This window comes from Histomonas meleagridis (assembly GCF_020186115.1).
Source record: "Histomonas meleagridis strain 2922-C6/04-10x chromosome Unknown contig_40, whole genome shotgun sequence".
Taxonomy (NCBI): domain Eukaryota; phylum Parabasalia; order Tritrichomonadida; family Dientamoebidae; genus Histomonas; species Histomonas meleagridis.
The window spans coordinates 361,166-380,883 of record NW_027150884.1 but is presented as its reverse complement, the minus strand read 5'-3'; the positions used below and the strand labels follow the sequence as shown (position 1 = coordinate 380,883).

General features: G+C 26.8%; 4 protein-coding genes across 4 annotated transcripts; 1 reads left to right on the top strand and 3 right to left on the bottom strand.

Moving 5' to 3' along the window:
- Window positions 1-261: 261 nt before the first annotated feature.
- Window positions 262-1,866, bottom strand: GO595_006130 (Beige/BEACH domain containing protein; the record flags this gene model as incomplete). Its single annotated transcript, XM_067919449.1, has 1 exon — window positions 262-1,866. One exon carries the CDS (start codon window positions 1,864-1,866, stop codon window positions 262-264), a length of 1,605 nt encoding a protein of 534 aa, XP_067773726.1.
- A 5,463-nt stretch (window positions 1,867-7,329) lies between these two features.
- GO595_006129 (uncharacterized protein) lies at window positions 7,330-8,445 on the top strand (the record flags this gene model as incomplete). The annotated part of the gene is made up of 1 exon (XM_067919448.1): window positions 7,330-8,445. One exon carries the CDS (start codon window positions 7,330-7,332, stop codon window positions 8,443-8,445), a length of 1,116 nt encoding a protein of 371 aa, XP_067773725.1.
- Window positions 8,446-8,592: 147 nt separating this feature from the next.
- GO595_006128 (uncharacterized protein) lies at window positions 8,593-8,943 on the bottom strand (the record flags this gene model as incomplete). The annotated part of the gene is made up of 1 exon (XM_067919447.1): window positions 8,593-8,943. One exon carries the CDS (start codon window positions 8,941-8,943, stop codon window positions 8,593-8,595), a length of 351 nt encoding a protein of 116 aa, XP_067773724.1.
- Window positions 8,944-9,085: 142 nt separating this feature from the next.
- On the bottom strand, window positions 9,086-9,733 carry GO595_006127 (methyltransferase-like protein 13; the record flags this gene model as incomplete). Its single annotated transcript, XM_067919446.1, has 1 exon — window positions 9,086-9,733. The coding sequence occupies one exon, from the start codon at window positions 9,731-9,733 to the stop codon at window positions 9,086-9,088; it is 648 nt and encodes a 215-aa protein (XP_067773723.1).
- Between the last annotated feature and the right edge of the window lie 9,985 nt (window positions 9,734-19,718).

Genomic DNA, 19,718 nt, shown 5'->3' with positions numbered 1-19,718 from the left:
ATATATTTTATATTTTGTACATCTTGTTTTTTTAATAAACCCAATCACTTAAAAAATCTGTATGTTTAAACTTCAAATAAAAGAAAATTATGAAGAACTTTCAAAAAATGATTTTGAACTTCATAAAAAACATATTAAAGAAGGACATAATCCAAATCCAATTGCAAATATAATTCGGAATGATGAAACAGAAAAACTTCAAGAAATATCACAAACAAATTGAGTGAGCACTAAAACTATTTCATGATTTTATATATTTACTTACACTTCATTGCCAATGCTATCTGAGTATACGCTTTCTCTTCTTATTTTCCTATTTGATGAATCACTTGACTCTTCAATAAGATCGCCTTGGAATTTTGCGCATCTCGAGCATATATTTGGCATTCTACTTATCCTACAGCTCTTGCAACAGTACAGACCACACACAGAACAGCAAAAGAGACTTGCTGGCGATTTCGTACCACAACATGGACATTCGCAAAAATATTTTGAACGAAGTAACTTATGTCTTACCATTGCAGCTGAAGCGAGGAATAACTGTCCATTAGCGCACATTGCGAGTATAGCCTTATCGGAGTCGAAACTTTTGATAATTGATATTGAAGAATCTTGAACCTTGAAAACGAACAAGCTTTCAAAAGTAGGGACGTCAGACATGAAGCTTATGCGCCATATATAGCAACTACCGTCATTATGTCCCGCGATAACAAATGGATATCGATACCATTGTGACGAACTAGTTGCAGAGATACAATTGAAAGGTATCTCGTAAGTTGCTGATGCTATTTCTTTAAGGTCAAGGCGAAATGCGAAGATTTGATTTTCAGTTATAACAAATATGATATTATAAACCTCATCAAACTGAATCTGTTTAATTGTATCAGGAAGTTCTTTGCTCCTGATGAAATAACCGGTTGATGCATCGAACAAAAGAAGCTTCTTAAATGAAGAAGCGCATACCAAAAAGTGCTGACTTGAGAACGCCAATTTGTGAAGTTTACCGAAAGTGAAAACCGGTATTTTTTGAATGAAACCACCGCTAATTGAATCGATTGAAATGAATTTGCGGTTAATTAATTTAGCGGCGTATAAATAATCCGTCGAATATTCGAACAAATCGAAATTGGAGCAAATTATCTCATCGCCATTAATTCTAATATAATTTGGGATCGGATTTAGAGTAATTAGTTTTGTGATATTTAATTCACAATTATGAATATCTATGACTTCAATTAATTGTCGTGGAATATGTTGAACATTAAATAATTGCATCGGACATTGACCAAAATTATTAACAGTGTCAATAACAGCTTTCATTTCGCTTTCATCATATTCCGTACTTTTGAACTTTTCGTAATATGATAATGGCTGAAACACATTTAATGACTCAATCGCTTCTTTCCCACTTTGTTGATATCCGAATATCAAGTTAATCCATAGATGTATTTCATTTGATTGCTCAAGTGCTTTCCGCATTTCATATATGAATTTGACTGCTGATTGTTTTGCCCATTTTGGTAAAATGACAGTATTTAATGGTAACCCATCTGTACGGCATTTCAAATCAACCACGTTATTATATTCAAACATATTTGGGAAACAATAAAACTGCGGAATAAGTTCCTTGACATCTGACTGATTGAAATCGCTGGCACTTTTCCAACTTTCTGAAATGTTGCAGAATAAACGGTCGCGGTGGTCGAGACCGTTATGGAGGTGAACTTCGTAAAGAGAAAAAGGTTCGATGCGGAGCATGTAATGTAAAACCGCTGCTGAGTGGGAATAATGGGTACCATAATGATAGTTCATCTCATTGAAATTGTCAATAAAACGTTTGGCTCGATCTTCAGTTTGTGCACCCATTGGCTTTGATAAATTTCGTGATGACTTTGGCGTATCTGAATCAAAGTCACCCAGGACCCATGGGAAGATTGGGTATTGTGAAAGATCACGGAATGATCGACCACTTACGACATTTAAATATAATAAATAATTAAACGTTGAGATTTGACGGTTGGACCATTTCTTCGAAACTTTTTCAATGGACGAATACAATAATTTCTGAGCATAAGAAATTCCGAAGTTTTGAGGGATTGTAAACTCCTTAATTTTCACTTTTGAAACAAAGTTCCTTCTATCACTTTTTGACTTGAAAATGATCGTATGGCTAATTCCGTTATTTAAATATATGTCAATTGAAACGTTTTTATATGCATATCTCCGAGGAATTATTAATATTATATCAGAATATTTGAAATATAACAATGGATGATGACAAAATAATGTAGAATTTCCATAATATCCATAAATCGGTAATTCGAAAGCTGCAAATTGACAAATCATTGTTGAATCGTTTTCATTCAAAATTAAACGTTCGTTATCGTCAACCGTCGCGTTTAACAACACGTAAAAAGTGTCGCTGCTCATGAAATAAACGGACTCCAAAATTTCGGTTGTTGGCAAATAATAGCAGTTATTCAATGTAACGTTTTCAATTTGCGCGTTGATTACTTCCTTCAAACAATTTGATACATACGGAGGTAAGAACCAACCATTTAAACAAAGCGCAGCTGACTTTTCTTCGTTTAGCTCGTTTAATTTTGTGTTAAATTTATATGAATGTAATGATTTCGGAGTATGAATTTTACCAATAAATTTGCCTTCGGGATAATTGAAGTTATATACCAACGGAAGTAATTTCTGTGGCACTGATAAAGGGTTCGGAGAAGAGACAACCATAAATTTTTCTGATGGATTTAACATATAATTATATTGCGCTTTAAGTTTAAATAACCTAGAAATAGACTTTTCTATTTCCCAATTTGTTAAATTTAATCGATAAAAAAGTTTTTGTTTTAATGCATTTAAAATTATAATTTTATCATTTTCATTAATTGCTGATACTTTTGGATATTTTGTAACTTCTATTCGTTTTTGATGTAATAATTGTAATGAATTCATACATAATTTTTTAATATTTTGATTATATTCTTCAAATGCGTTTTTCAATTCATCGTTATTTGTAAACCATTGATTTAATGTATCACTTTTTAAATGGTTTACAAATTCTATTTTGAAACAAATTAATTTTTGAACCATTAAATCTTTTAATTGTTTTTTTATTTTATTTAATTTACAAATGAAATATTGTATATTTAAAAAGAATGTTTTATCATTCGCTAAAAAATTCAAGAAAATTTTTTGAGAAAACATTGAAATGAAAACTTTTTGTGAGTCAATTTTTGTCAGAATTATAAATATGAATAACTTTGACACTTTTGATTTTGTTATCGTCATCAAATTCACTGACTTTAGCAGCAATTCCTTTAATTCTTTTTTAGATTCCCACCAACCTTCATTAATCCTTAAAATCAAGAACTCAAACAAAGAGTTCATTACATCTTCTGTCAAATTCGGTTTCAGGTCGAAAAATGCCAAAATTATTTTCTTGTGCATTTTTAATGAAACTTTAAATGGTACATTTGCGCCAAAAATCGTAAAAACATAAAACAATTTTTTGATGAACAATGATTCGACTAATTCGGAGACGAATATTTTCACATTAAAATTAGTAATTAATGAAATTGATTTCGATTCAAATATTTCATCAGGAATATCCAATTCTTCATTATTGTCATCTTCTTTAACATCATTATTTTCTTTAAATTCATTAATAAAATCGAAATTTTTGAGTTGTAAGGATTGAAGTAATGATAAATTAAATTTATATTCTTCTTTCTGCGACTTAATTTGTTGTTCTATTTTATCATTATCATTAAAAGGTATTACTTGATAAGGATAATTATCAAGACCTAAAACGGAAAGTCGTAAAATTTGTTTTGTACACAAAAGAATTTTATCTGATGAAGTAATCGAGAAAATAATTTCCAATATTTTAAATGATAACATTTCTTTTGCCTTTTCTTTTATTTCAATTCCGATAAACGTCGCTAAAACATCTAAAATGAGTTTTAGAATCTTATTATTTTTTGATGTTTGTGTGATGAAATTATCTAAATTCATTTCATAACTATTAGTTAAAAATGATAATAAACAACACCAAATATCAATTTCATGTATTAATTTAATAAAAATCGATTTATTTAATTTTAAACTTTTGTAATTGTAGTTATTCAATCTGATTGAATTCTTCGTCAACTTTTTGATAAATGCAATTGAATACTTTTCAGTTAAAACGGCCGAGAACGATAGTAAACGGTCGAAATCCAAAAGTTTTAAATTTTTTAATATAATTTCAAATAAATTATTATCTTCGAAATTAGATAAATATAAAATTAATTTTTCTAATATACTTGGATGATTTTTAATCATTAATTTTGTTATATCTAAAATTATTTGTTTTAAGTCATTATTAATATCAAAGAAGATATAACAATCAATTAAAACATCCATTAAAAATGTTAACGAGTTATTATTTAACTTAAATAACTTTAAGAAAAACGAATAATTGAAGTTAATCGATGTAATAATTTGATAGTCACTGAAGACATTAATATAATCATTACAATTAAAGTTATTAATAAATAATTTTAAGATTAAATCAGTTGTTACAAAATCTTTTTTTCGTATCATTATATATCGAATTGATGAATAGAAATATTCCGTTTTAATTAATGACTTTAAATATAAATTAAAACAACTTTCAAATAAATCATTAAATTCTTCTTTCGTTTGACAACCAATTAACAACAAAAAGATAAACTCTTCATCATATAAATAATTACCAATTCCATTATAATCCACAAATTTAAATCCATTTTTCGGATTAATTTTTGCAATTTTATATTTATCGTTCCGGACGTTAGGTAAACCTTTCAAATACAAATTTCTGATTTCGTCTGGTGTAAACATTTCATTTGTTGAGATAACCTCCGAGTTTAAGTACCATATTGAATTATTGAATGTTTTACTTCCGAATTGCATTGAGTAATTCAATTTCGGTATTGAAAATTCAATTGCACTTTTTGAGTTCAAGTAACACTTCACATTTTGATTTGCCATAATTAATGTTAACATATTCCAAGTTTTCATATTACATTGTATTGTTATTAAATCGAATATTGTTAATCCATCACAATCATATGATATCTCACCGAAAGAAGTTTGAAGTATTAAAGTTTTTCCGATCAAATGATTAATATAAAACCAAAACGAAATCGAAACATTACCTTCGAAACTTGCGAAAGAATTCGGCATATTAAAATGGCATTGATATATTGGCAAAAACGATTGATTCAAATCAGTCATTTTTAACATTAATTTTGTGTTATTTACGATATCAACAAATTTTTTGTTTTCGTCAATGTATTGTATTAAATATTCATCAATTCCATTATCATTTTCGATGTATTTCATTCCATATTTACCATAAACATATCGATCGAATGGTGTTAACAATTCATTAATTTTCACATGTTTTAATAATGATGGAATTCGTAATATTCCAATCGATTCAGAATCAAATGGTAACCCCATCATTAAGTTATATAATTGTTTCTCATTTAATTTGGTTAAAATCGTTTCATTAAAATGTTCATTAATATATTCATCAATGATTTCATATGGTCCATTTTGAATTATAGTGATTAGAAATGTTAAATCGTTAATGTTTTGGAATGAACTAAATAAATATTTTATGGTTTTCGAGGAAGTTAATATTAATGAAACAAATTTTTCATTTTCTTTCGATATTTTGGTTAAGATTTGAAAGACATCTGTTGTAATAATACTTTGTTTAAATGATTTCTTGATGATTTTGATATATTTCTCCGGATTTATTTGCTTTAATATTTTCTTTAATGACTTTTTACAGATGTTTAAGTCTGAAAGTTTGAGTAATATTGGAATTAAGTTTATAACTTTTTCTGATTTTAAATTCGTGGAAATATAATATAATAAATTACAATAATCTTTGTCAGTTTCTAATTTTTGTTTTAATTCATTTATTGGAATATCAAATATACAAAACTGTGCAATTGTATCATAATCATTTAAACTTTTAGAAATTTCATAAATGATTTTGGAATGAAATTGACTTGTAATACATTGCTTCAAAAATTGTAGTCGTTTCTTATCAGTAAATTTTAGAATTATTTCTAATAACTCTTCTTGTGTGGAGAACGTTAAGTTGATTCCGTTTGTGATAAAATCGCCGATAGGGAAATTGAGAATTAACGGATTCTCTTTGAATTGGTTCAAAAGTGAAATCATTGAATTTAAAAAGTTTTCGTTAAGTTTTGATGGTGAACATGAGCGACATAAGAAGTCCCATGTAGCTTTGTTGTTAGTTTGGAGATAATATTCAAAAAAGTCTAACGATTCAAGATCATAGATTTTGTTGGATATTATTGGAAAGAACTCATTAATGAAATAATTAGGATGAAAGGATCGAGTGACACAAAAGATGAATTTTAAAGCAGAATATACGTTTAAAACAGATCCCCTACGAAAGGCGTCAATAAATGCTTCTAAATTTTCTTTGGATGTGACTTTGAATTGAAATGATTGAATTGTATCAAGTATTAAATCTGAATAATAATTGTCTTTGACATCAAAACAATAAATAAATATATCTGATAAATAAATGGGTGAAACAAATGTCGTTAAAACGCTGTCATTTTTTAATGCTGTTTGCATAAAATTGAGGCAATTTTCATCATGAAAGTTAACTTTAAGAAGCTGAACACAAAATTGACTAATGAGATTGGAGAATTTTTTGTCATATTCCCCAAATTTTAAGGTTGTTGAAATAAATTTTAATTCATCCGTAATTTGCGCTTTTTCTTCAAGTCGTGTAACTGTATATGGAATAAACGAGTTTAATAAAGTGAGCATTGCATTTTCTAATTTAATGGGAAACCTTTGATTTGGATCAAGATTAGAAAAATTTTGCTGATAAAATGAAAAACATTGTTGCACATCAACAGGATTCATAGATACCATCGCCCCGAATTCGTCAATTGCATCTGAAGATTCATCCGTGAACCTGCGGAACAATCGAAAGAAGTTTCGGCGCATTAAAAAACGTAAACCAAACAAAGTTTGAGGTTCATTGAAAATTTGGTTTTTTTCTGAAATTTTTCTATAGGAACTGATTAGAACAAAAACTGTTTCTGCAAAATAGCAAAACAATGGTATATTTGATCCGCATTCATTAACATCTTAGAAACATAAATCTCCCTTTTAATTCTAACTGAATTACTAGATGTCGATATCGATTATAATGCAAAATTTCTTCTTCATTTCTATACCGTCACTTTTGTAAATAACGGGGTGTACCTCAAAACGATAGGATTCTCTTAAAACATGTCTGTAACAATAGAAGATTTCCAGACACTTCAAGCTCAACTTTTAGAATTAAAAACAAAAAATTACAATCTACTTGAACAGATAGAAGCAGCAAAGAAGAGAAGTAACTTAAGCCCTCAACAAGTTGCCGAAAATTTTCGGAATGAAAATCTTCAAATTCGTGTCAAAATAAGTCAATCAATGAAAGAAAGAGAACAACTCACAGAACAATTAAAGTTTGTAAAAATATCAAAATTTTTGCAAGCACATAATTTATATGAATCAAATACAATGCCTGATATAAATACAATTCCAACTGAACTTCACCCTATCGCAACGGAAGTTGCCCAGCTTATAGATGATGTTAAACAACAAATTGTTAGACGTGCATTTCTAGATACACAAGTCAATGAACTTGGCAAAAAAACTAAATCTTTGGGAAGAACTGGAGAGCAACTTCAACAACAGTTATCTAATCTACGTATCCAACAAAAGACAGAACTTGCGAGTGTTGATGAATCACGCGAAATAATGCAAAAATTAGAATCAGAGACCAATCAACTTCGCGAAGCCATAAAAGTTGCCACTGCTTCTCAACAAAATAGTCCAAGTACAGATGATCTTAAAACAGTTTTACGTAAGATCTCATCTCTTGAACAAGAAATTGAAGAAAAAAAAACTATACACCTGAAAAGAATTGAAGAGCTTCAATCCAAAATTGCTGAGTATGATCGTAAGCTTGAAGATTCGGAATCATCGAAACGAGTAATTGAGAAAAAAGTGCATCAAAAAATTTGGGCGCTCCAAAACGAGATCAACAAGCGACGAGGCATTGTTGTGCATTCCTCGAAGACTGCGCCTCGTAAAGACTCTGCACAAATGTTTTTAGAGTCGAAAGATCTCATCGGACAAATCGCTAAGAAACAACAAGAAGTTTGGGAACTTGAAGAAAGAGTTTCGTTCTCAAAGAATTCGTTGGTTCTAATGGCACAAGAAATAGTAAAAAAGTTAATCGGCGGATGCGATGAAAGAAAAGCAAAACAGATGCGGGAAGTAAGTGTGGGCATTGTAGTGAGTTTAGCGGAAATAAATAGAAAAAAGAAAGAAATTCTTGAAAAGAAAAAGAATAAATAAAATTTTATTGTAATTAAAATAGTTAAAAACAATGAAAAATTTTACATAAAATTTTTAAATTGTCTATTTCAAATTGATTAAAAATCGTATAACAAAAATGCTTAAAAAAAAATGGAAATTAACTTTAATTCAAAATTAAGATGAAATTTATTTTCCGCCCATCATTGGATGCGTTGGATCAATAGATAGAAGCTCTTCTGGAAGAGTGATTTCATGTTCAAAATCTTCGTAAAAACGATCATCTGCAGGATTGATTGGTTCTCTTGCCCATGGAGGTATTACCGAACGATCAATCTTCTTTTCTTTTTTAACTCGTTCTTTACCATCGCGATCTCTCTTGGAATGTTCACGTTTTTCACCATCGCGATCTCTTTCACGATCACGTCCATGTTCATGATGGCGTCTACTTTCGCCTTCTCCCTTTTTTCTGTCCTTTTCTTTATCCTTTTCCTTATCCTTATCATGCTCGTGCTTCTTTGATTTGTGTTTAGAGCTCATTTTTGTTTTGACAAAACCGTTAAAGAATAGAAAAGTGACAAAAATTAAACGGTCCGTATTTTATGTCTAATTTTTTATTATTAAAAAATTGAGTAAATAAATATAATATAATTGTTTACATAATATTGCATTGCTTTATGGTTCACATTTTAACATTCCAATCTTTTGAAAAATATTCATTTCCATTATCATCAACTATTACAACTTCTTTAAATTTCCTGAAAACAAACATATTTGCAGTGCCCTTTCCACTAACAATATCAATCTTTTTTTCTAGTGTCCAATTCAATAAATCAGGAGAATCTAAAATGTTTAACTTTTCAGCTGTTTTACCAAATGTTATCTCAATAAAAACTCCATTAGGAGCTAATACACGAGAGATCTCAAGCATCATTTTCGACATAGGCAACTCAAAATCATGTGTACATAAGATGGCATCTAATGTTCCTTTGTCAATTACACATGGAAACAAATTATCCTTGAACTGAAGATCACATACATCCATAGGCAAATAACATCCATTAAATTCTTTTTGCATTTTTTGAACGCATGTATGAGAGATGTCTGTTGAAATAACAGGATAGATGCCAAATTTTTCAAGGTTATATGATATCAAAGAATTGCCACAACCAACTACAAGAATTGGCCCTTTGATGTTTAATGAAAACAGATTTTTTTGAAAAACATCATTCCACCCAAAATACCAATCAAATGTTCCTGATTCTTCTTTGTACCTCGATTCCCAATATTCAGCACTGGAATAATCACGAGGGAATACCTCAGATTCCATTGGAAGCAATTTTAAATTAACGGTCGCCTTAGTCGTGTTATGAACTTGGCAAGGAAAATATAGATGATAACAAATTAGTTATTTTAAGTTTCAGCTTGATTGAAAGATAAAATTCATATTTGAATATGCTTTTCTTTCCTAAATTTTTCATTCATCTTGAAATTTTTTATTGATCATACTTCTTTTTTCCAAGGAAAGAAACAAAGTAAATGCATAAAAATACTTTTGTTTTTTGCTTATTAGATTTTTCGATGAAGAACTGCAAACTTTTGATGTTTAAATTTAATGAAACAGTTGATATCCGGTTGTAAAATAACATTTTGAGAGGCCAAACCGTCGTCATAAAATGAGTTTTTTTTGGGCGGTGCAAAATTCTGGAATTTATTCCAGGATGGTAAGTACCTTATGTACAATTTACGAGAAATCGGCAGGAAATACTGAATGCCTTCTTCTGCAACCCCTATATTATTTTCCTTAATTAAAGGCAGCACCTCTCGTTTTACAGTCACTTTGCTTTAGTTGGAACGGTTTGATTGAATTTTGGATGGAAATTCCCCTGAAAAGGGGTCCAACCTAAAATGCAGTGACAGTACAAGCTTTTGCATTCATTTTTTTTATTCCTTAAATTTTTTTATTCATTATATTTTAATATAATGAAATTTTACTGTAAATGGGATTTGGCTGAATTCAAAAAAAAACATAAATAAAAATAAAAATTATTAACAAAGCATAATCACAACATACAAAGGATATAGAAAGATAGATTAGATAAAGCAAGAGCTTTGTTTAATGAAATAATTTTTTCTATCAGGGGAAAGCTTTGCGATTAAATTGTTGTCTTAACGTATAATTTTCGACCGTTTATTTATCTGAAAAGCCCATCCTCAACCATGTTTATTGCACAAATGATTTGAATGTGTCCAAACAAACTTCAACTGTTCCATACATACAAAAATTTGCTCAGCTATTGCTTTTTGAATGATTTACTCGGAAATTGAATAGGAGAAACGCTCGGAGAATTTGCATGACCAACAAATTTCAGTTGTTTTTTGTTAGCAACACAAAAGTAACGTTATCAAAAAGTTGTATTGATCGTTTAACACCAGTTTTCTTCCAAACCTTTTACAAATATATCAGCAAAAAGCTATTTCTTTCTCATGTTTTTTCTCATCTTAATCGATTTAACTATCTCAATGACGACTAATTATTTTGAATGTGTCTCAAATAAATTATTTTTACATGATGAAAATGATAAATTAAAACAAATTTTTATGTCTTTTGTTACTTTTACTAAAGAATATGATAAAATTGATATGATAAGCAGATATTTCCCAATTATTTTTAAACATTTTCATAAAACATAAAATTTCAATTAAAATTAAATCATTTCAAACATTTCAATCATTAAATGAAACAAAATCATTTGGTTATTTGAACAATAAAATAACACAAATTAAAAAATTCAATTCTTTCATCGGAAAGTTAAAACATCATAAAATTATCAATAATTTTAAATGTTTATTTAATTATAATTATACATATAATTTTAATTTATTAAATATAATTATAATTAATTATATTTTTCTTCTTCATTTCATAATATTTTATATATATAAAAAGAAAAATAAAAATAATAACAAACATAAAATTCGAATAAATATCACGCAAAACATATTTCCATTCTTAATATCTCTTTATTTTATTCAAACATTTTCAGAATCATATGACAAAAATACGAAAACACTTACGATAAATGTTGAAACTGAATTTGAGTATATTGAAAATTATAAAAATATTACCGAAAAAAGTTATTATTATGAAAGGAATTTCAACAATTCCATCGGAAGGATTCTTTTCATGGGGAACACTTCTTACGATTGAACTTAGTGATACGATTGAAACAATTGGTTCAAAAGCATTTTATCAATGTACAAATTTGAAAAACATCACGATTCCAACATCAGTTACATCACTTGGGAATTATGCATTTTCAGAATGTATTAATTTAGAAATTGTTGAAATTTATGGAAATATTCCAGAGATTGGAGAATATACATTTTATAATTGTAAAGCCATGATAAGTATAATACTTCCAAACTCGATTACATCAGTTGGTCAATATTCATTTTCTTCATGTACAAGTTTAATCACTATTAATCTTGGAGATAATATTGAAACAATTAATGATAGTGCATTTCAAAATTGTAATAATTTAGAAACAGTTATTATTGGAAACAAATTAGAAACAATTGAAGAATTTGCATTTTCTCAATGTTCATATTTGAAAAACATCACGATTCCAACAACAACTACATCACTTGGGAATGAAGCATTTTCAGAATGTACTAATTTAGAAATTGTTGAAATTTATGGAAATATTACAGAAATTGGAGATCATACATTTTATAATTGTAAAAACATGATAAGTATAATACTTCCAAATTCGATTACATCAGTTGGTTCTTCTTCATTTTATTCATGTACAAGTTTAAACACTATTAATCTTGGAGATAATATTGAAACAATTAAGGATAATGCATTTCAAGTTTGTAATAATTTAGAAACAGTTATTATTGGAAACAAATTAAAAACAATTGGTTCAAGAGCATTTTCTCAATGTTCATATTTGAAAAACATCACGATTCCAACAACAGTTACATCACTTGGGAATTATGCATTTTCAGAATGTATTAATTTAGAAATTGTTGAAATTTATGGAAATATTCCAGAAATTGGATATTCTACATTTTATAAATGTGAGAAATTAATAAATATTACAATTCCTGAAACAGTTACAAGGATTTGTGACAATGCATTTGAACGATGTATAAATTTAATCACGATTTATATTGAAGGGAATGTTCAAACAATTGGTGACTCTGCATTTCATAATTGCATTAAACTCAAATGTATATATTATTGTGGAGAGATATCACCAAATATTGGAACGAATGCATTTGAAAGCATTCAAGCAGATACAGTTATTGTAACATCATTATATGTAAATAAAACATTTGGTTATCTTAATATTAGCGAAACGACAATTGAAGGATGTAACCCACTCCCGACAGCAACATTCACACAATCAAATACATATTCTAATACATTTACTAAGTCAAATACATATTCTAATACATTTACTAAGTCAAATACATTTTCTAATACATTTTCACAATCAAATACATATTCACAGTTGAATACATTTATAAATAATGATTCAAGTTATTCTTTTTCAATAATTTTCACATTATCACTTTCACAATCATTGAGTATTATTGATGTATCAATTATTAATACATTTACTGTTTCATATTTCTCATCAAGTATTTATTATACGCCAACGAAATTCATCAGTTATATATTTACGATATATCAAATATTGACGTACGTCAGTTATTATTCTAATTTTATAATTTATTCAGAAACACAAGAAGAAATTACATCGGGAAGTATATCCAAAACGATTATTATATCAGTCACATGCACAGCCGTATTCATCTTCCTTCTTATTGTTGGAATTATTATCTTTTTATTTACACATAAAACGAAGACAAGAATAAACAAAGAATCGAATAAAGAACTTGAAGGAAGCAGAGAAGTGAACACGAACGAAATTGACAAAACATGCAAAGAAAACATTCTTGAAGAAACAGATCAATGGCTATGAAATCAATAAATATAATAAATGCGAATTACTTTGATAAATAATTTCATTATTTATCTTCAAATGTTACACTGCTCATCAATCACTTTAAAATATTATTTTTTACCTTCATTAAATGTTTTTATTATACATATCAATTATCACATTAATTACCAATTCATTAGTAAAAAATGATTTTATAATATTTTTAAAATAATTACTTCAGTTAATGAAATTATTTAAATAATTATTTGCAGACAGTCAAATTCTAATCAAATAATGAAAGAATTCTTTAAATATATCAAAAAAAATTGTTAATATATCTGAACTTTGATTTATTTAAAAATTATCATTTAAATAATTATTTAGCATTAACGCATGCGTTGATGTATTTAATGTTTGAATTTGAATATAATTTTAATTATTCTGATTTTTAAGGAAAAAAATGTAAATTATTTATGTTAAAATAAAATGTATTTGAATTTTTAACTATGAAAATTATTTACAACATTTTTTAGTAACATATTTGATAAAATATTAATATTTATAATAAAAATTATGCTCCAAATATTTTATGTTTCAAACTTTTGCATTTTTTTAAAAAATCACTTAGATATTGCGATGAGTCAAATTTAATGAAGCATTCTGAAACAGAATGTGCTCAAGGTCTTGAGTCCAAATGTAAAGGACAAAATATAATAGAACCCATAGATCATATAAAACACGCACCACCAAACAAAGAATATAAAGGATATGAATATGTCATTGATAAAGAATATATTTTAGATGATGTTGAATATGAGCCTACGATCGATTTTCCGCCAGTTGATTTGACAGAAGCTCAAAGTATAGACACTAATGAACTTAACCATCCTCCTTTTTCAAAAACATATGAGCAAAATCAAAGTTTAGACAAAGATATTTTCCTATATAATAATGTTTCTAAATATTTATACTTTTACAAATCTCATAAGAAAATCACGTGTAAAAAAGCTTTTGACATCCAAAGGCATATATATATATGAAAGCATAGTAGATATATTAAATTAGGAAAAGCCTTCAACAAAGTCAAAAATCAATAAAATTGTTTCAAATTTTCTTTGTTTTGTGGTTCAATAATTATCAAACCAAATGCGAATATGAAGAAGCAGTTTGCTGTTTCGTCATTTAAGTAATAAAAAAGTATGTACAATTATTTAATCATAGAATAAGATGTGTTGGATAAAAGCACTTTTTTCTAATGTTTACAAATAAAAAATTTGTAACAAAATTTGTGAATTTGAATTCAAACCTCCAAATTTGGAGGTTTCAGAAAGCCTTTCTTTCTCATGTTTTTTCTCATCTTAATCGATTTAACTATCTCAATGACGACTAATTATTTTGAATGTGTCTCAAATAAATTATTTTTACATGATGAAAATGATAAATTAAAACAAATTTTTATGTCTTTTGTTACTTTTACTAAAGAATATGATAAAATTGATATGATAAGCAGATATTTCCCAATTATTTTTAACATTTTCATAAAACATAAAATTTCAATTAAAATTAAATCATTTCAAACATTTCAATCATTAAATGAAACAAAATCATTTGGTTATTTGAACAATAAAATAACACAAATTAAAAAATTCAATTCTTTCATCGGAAAGTTAAAACATCATAAAATAATTTTAAATGTTTATTTAATTATAATTATACATATAATTTTATTTTTTTAAATATAATTATAATTAATTATATTTTTCTTCTTCATTACATAATAATTTATTTTAATAAAAAGAATAATAAGAATAATAACAAACATAAAATTCGAATAAATATCACGAAAAACATATTTCCATTCTTAATATCTCTTTATTTTATTCAAACATTTTCAGAATCATATGACAAAAATACGAAAACACTTACGATAAATGTTGAAACTGAATTTGAGTATATTGAAAATTATAAAAATATTACCGAAAAAGTTATTATTATGAAAGGAATTTCAACAATTCCATCGGAAGGATTCTTTTCATGGGGAACACTTCTTACGATTGAACTTAGTGATACGATTGAAACAATTGGTTCAAAAGCATTTTATCAATGTACAAATTTGAAAAACATCACAATTCCAACATCAGTTACATCACTTGGGAATTATGCATTTTATTCATGTACTAATTTAGAAATTGTTGAAATTTATGGAAATATTCCAGAAATTGGAGATCATACATTTTATAATTGTAAAAACATGATAAGTATAATACTTCCAAACTCGATTACATCAGTTGGTCAATATTCATTTTCTTCATGTACAAGTTTAATCACTATTAATCTTGGAGATAATATTGAAACAATTAATGATAGTGCATTTCAAAATTGTAATAATTTAGAAACAGTTATTATTGGAAACAAATTAAAAACAATTGGTTCAAGAGCATTTTCTCAATGTTCAAATTTGAAAAACATCACGATTCCAACAACAGTTACATCACTTGGGAATTATGCATTTTCAGAATGTATTAATTTAGAAATTGTTGAAATTTATGGAAATATTCCAGAAATTGGATATTCTACATTTTATAAATGTGAGAAATTAATAAATATTACAATTCCTGAAACAGTTACAAGGATTTGTGACAATGCATTTGAACGATGTATAAATTTAATCACGATTTATATTGAAGGGAATGTTCAAACAATTGGTGACTCTGCATTTCATAATTGCATTAAACTCAAATGTATATATTATTGTGGAGAGATATCACCAAATATTGGAACGAATGCATTTGAAAGCATTCAAGCAGATACAGTTATTGTAACATCATTATATGTAAATAAAACATTTGGTTATCTTAATATTAGCGAAACGACAATTGAAGGATGTAACCCACTCCCGACAGCAACATTCACACAATCAAATACATATTCTAATACATTTACTAAGTCAAATACATATTCTAATACATTTACTAAGTCAAATACATATTCTAATATATTCACACAATCAAATACATATTCTCAAAGTAATGCATTCACAGAATTAACACAAGAAGGTTTAATTTTATCACATTCTTATGTTCAAACATTTTCATTATCAAATACAGAAACATATTTAATAATAACTAAATCAACGAATACTATTATAATATCAATGTTTAATTCTGAACGTATATATGTTAATACGATTATTTATTATGAATATGTAATTTTTGCATATTCTTCTTATTATCAATTTTATTCCGATTTTTATACGATAATAAAACAAAATGAAAATACAGATAATCATAACAATAATAATTATATCATTATTGGTGTTTGTGTTGGAATTGTTATAATTTTAATTTTAATATTTCTTGTTATTTTTCTTATTCGAAAATATAAATATATAAATAAACTTAATAGTTTTGAATATGAAGATGAAAAATATTCACAAAATGAACAAGAAATTAATAACAATTTCAGTGCAGGTATAAAAGTATCTCATGTTGAAGAAGATCCATTTGCTTCAGATTTTAAAGAAGACAATCTTATTGTAAATATATAAATCGAATGTAAATATCTTTTAAATGAATTTTTTTTAAATGTTCATAATTGTTCTTATTGTTGGAATTGTTATTAACAGGAACATTCAAAATGGAAAATAAATTTTATATGATTCATCTAGATTTTTTTATCTCTTACTATCTGACAAAATTCCATCATGTTAAATATTCGATTCTCTTCACTTTAAAAGAATAATAAACGAGTAGAATAAATAATATTATTCTAAATTAATGTTTTCCAGAAGTATCATATTTTTCAAGAAAATAGTGTGAGTACACTATACTCAAAACCTTTGATGAATCCAGAAATAAATCCAAAATTTAAAATGGATCATAAGAATCAAGTTTGAAGGTAACTGTTATTGTTAATTGATAAGCTACAAATAAAATGGACTTTTTTGTTAAAGGTTTATATTTTTACTAAAATCATGTAAAATTTTCTTATATATTTTTAATCAATTTTCTTTTCGCATCATAATGTTGTTGCAACAATTTCTTCCTTTTTCTATAGCCTCGTCCAAATCCTTATGTTTTTGATTTGCGAACTGTTTAAAGATTCCGACCAACACTCGGTCAGTATCTACGCATAAAACGTTCCACAAATTTCCGACAATTGATTTAGAACCCGCGGCAATACAATAATAAGGAGTACCATAAGGTTCACACTCACCATTATCTTCTAATCTATTACTTCTACAACCCATCAAAAACATTGATGAATGAATTTGGTAATTAATTAATTTTTCATAATCGCAAAACTGTGCACCACTTCCATGACCGCAATACGTATAAATATCTTTATTTTGTAATTGTTTAATTAATGAATCATGAGACGGAATATTTCTAAATATTCCGTCCCATAAATTTCGCTTAAATATTTCCAAAGTTTCTTTATTAAAATTAGTATCATTACATGGATCAATTACATAATAACCTGATTTCTTATTAATAGTTTGGATTTTTTGATCTAAAAATAATAATTTAATTGAAGGAATTCGTGATATATTTGTTCCATTGTTACGTATATTTGGTAATGATTCCCATGGAATTTTATGAATATGTTTACCTAATATTAATATTAATGGTAATTTTTTAATACATTTTATATTGTTCATTGGTATTGGTAATTGAATTAATTGTTCGAGTTTCATTTGTATCATTTTTTGTTGCTTTTTACATGAAATAGTTTGCAAATATGATAAACAAATCGATTGTATCAAACTTATCTTAATGGAGTATTCATACGGCATTAATAACCCACTCCAAACACCTAAAACTTTGTCTTGAAATTCTTGAAGTTGTTGAATAAATATTTTCTCTTTTTTCTTTTGCGTTTCCCACCAATTTTTGGAATCAATGTTTAATGGGATTTCAAGATTCTTTTCAGCGATATCAATTTTCTCGAGAATTTCTTCAATATTTGAACTAACAAGTAAACGAATGACTAAAGGTTTTGAATTCGGATAATATAATGATATTAATAAACAACGATTTAAACTTATGATATTAAAATAAGCTATAGATAATATCGGATATTTCGGCTTGAATTGTATTTGATTTTGTTTTTTCAAAAAATTATCAAATGTTGTCGATAATGAAGTTGTTATTAACCAAGCAGTTTCACTTTGATTAGAACGCCCGATAATTAATGCCTTAAGTTGTTTAATCTTTCGTAATAATATGGAATAACCATGCGCATATTTTTCGGCTTCATTTAAAAGATTTAAGATGATTTGATTTGGAGTTGTTGAAGTTTCTGTTAAACTCCAAATTTTATCTAAGTCTTCATATTTAAGAAGTTCGATTGATTTATGATAATTATATAATGAATATGTATCTTTATATTGCTTACAAAAACTTTCGAATGTTTCAATGTTAACATTTTCATTGTTAACTCTTTTTTGTGTTATATAATAATGAAATGATATTCTTTTAATTATATCGTTGTTACTTTGGAATATTTTCTCATAATATTTTAACGCATTTAAATTATCATTGACAAAAGATAATTTTATTGCTTCATATAAATATTGTGTTGATATCCAATCATAATTATAATAATTATAAAAATATTTATTTGTTGTATTTATTGGTTTGAAACTTTCGATGTCATTAAGATTAAGATGGATTTTTAAACTTAAAGATGATATAATTTGTAATGAAAATGGATAATGTGAAAAGATTTTTTGCATTTGTAAGATATAATATTTGGCACGTGTACAAAAGCCGCACGCGTCAAAACTATATGAAATCCAATAATGTAAGAAAAATATCATCATTAAACCTGATGGAGGGATTTTACTCTTTGGAAGTTTACTTAAAACTTCAATGGAATACATTGCACATTTATAAAATGAGCTTGATTCAAATAATTGATAACATAACATATATTCATTAAATATATTTTCATTAAAACAGACTATATTCGGTGGAATTAAAGCAGGAAAAAAAATTTCATAAGGTTTAAATTCAGGATATGACCCAAAATAACCATTTAATACAAAATATGGAATTATTGATTTTTTATCAATACATCTTTCTAAAAAAGGAATCATCATATCTACTCTCTGTGGTGGGTAATTGACAATTATTGAAAATAAGCAATCTGTCATTTGTTCTGGGTGAATCAGATTTAACCATTTAAAAATTTCATCGTCATCACACCTTTTCATACCAACCAGTGACTTTATAATAAGAGAAATAATCTTTTGATACAATCTTTGTTTGTAATTACTTTGAGTAATTTCAATTAATTTTAAAATACTATATACATTTTCATATTTTTTGTATTTAAATAAATACGCACACATGT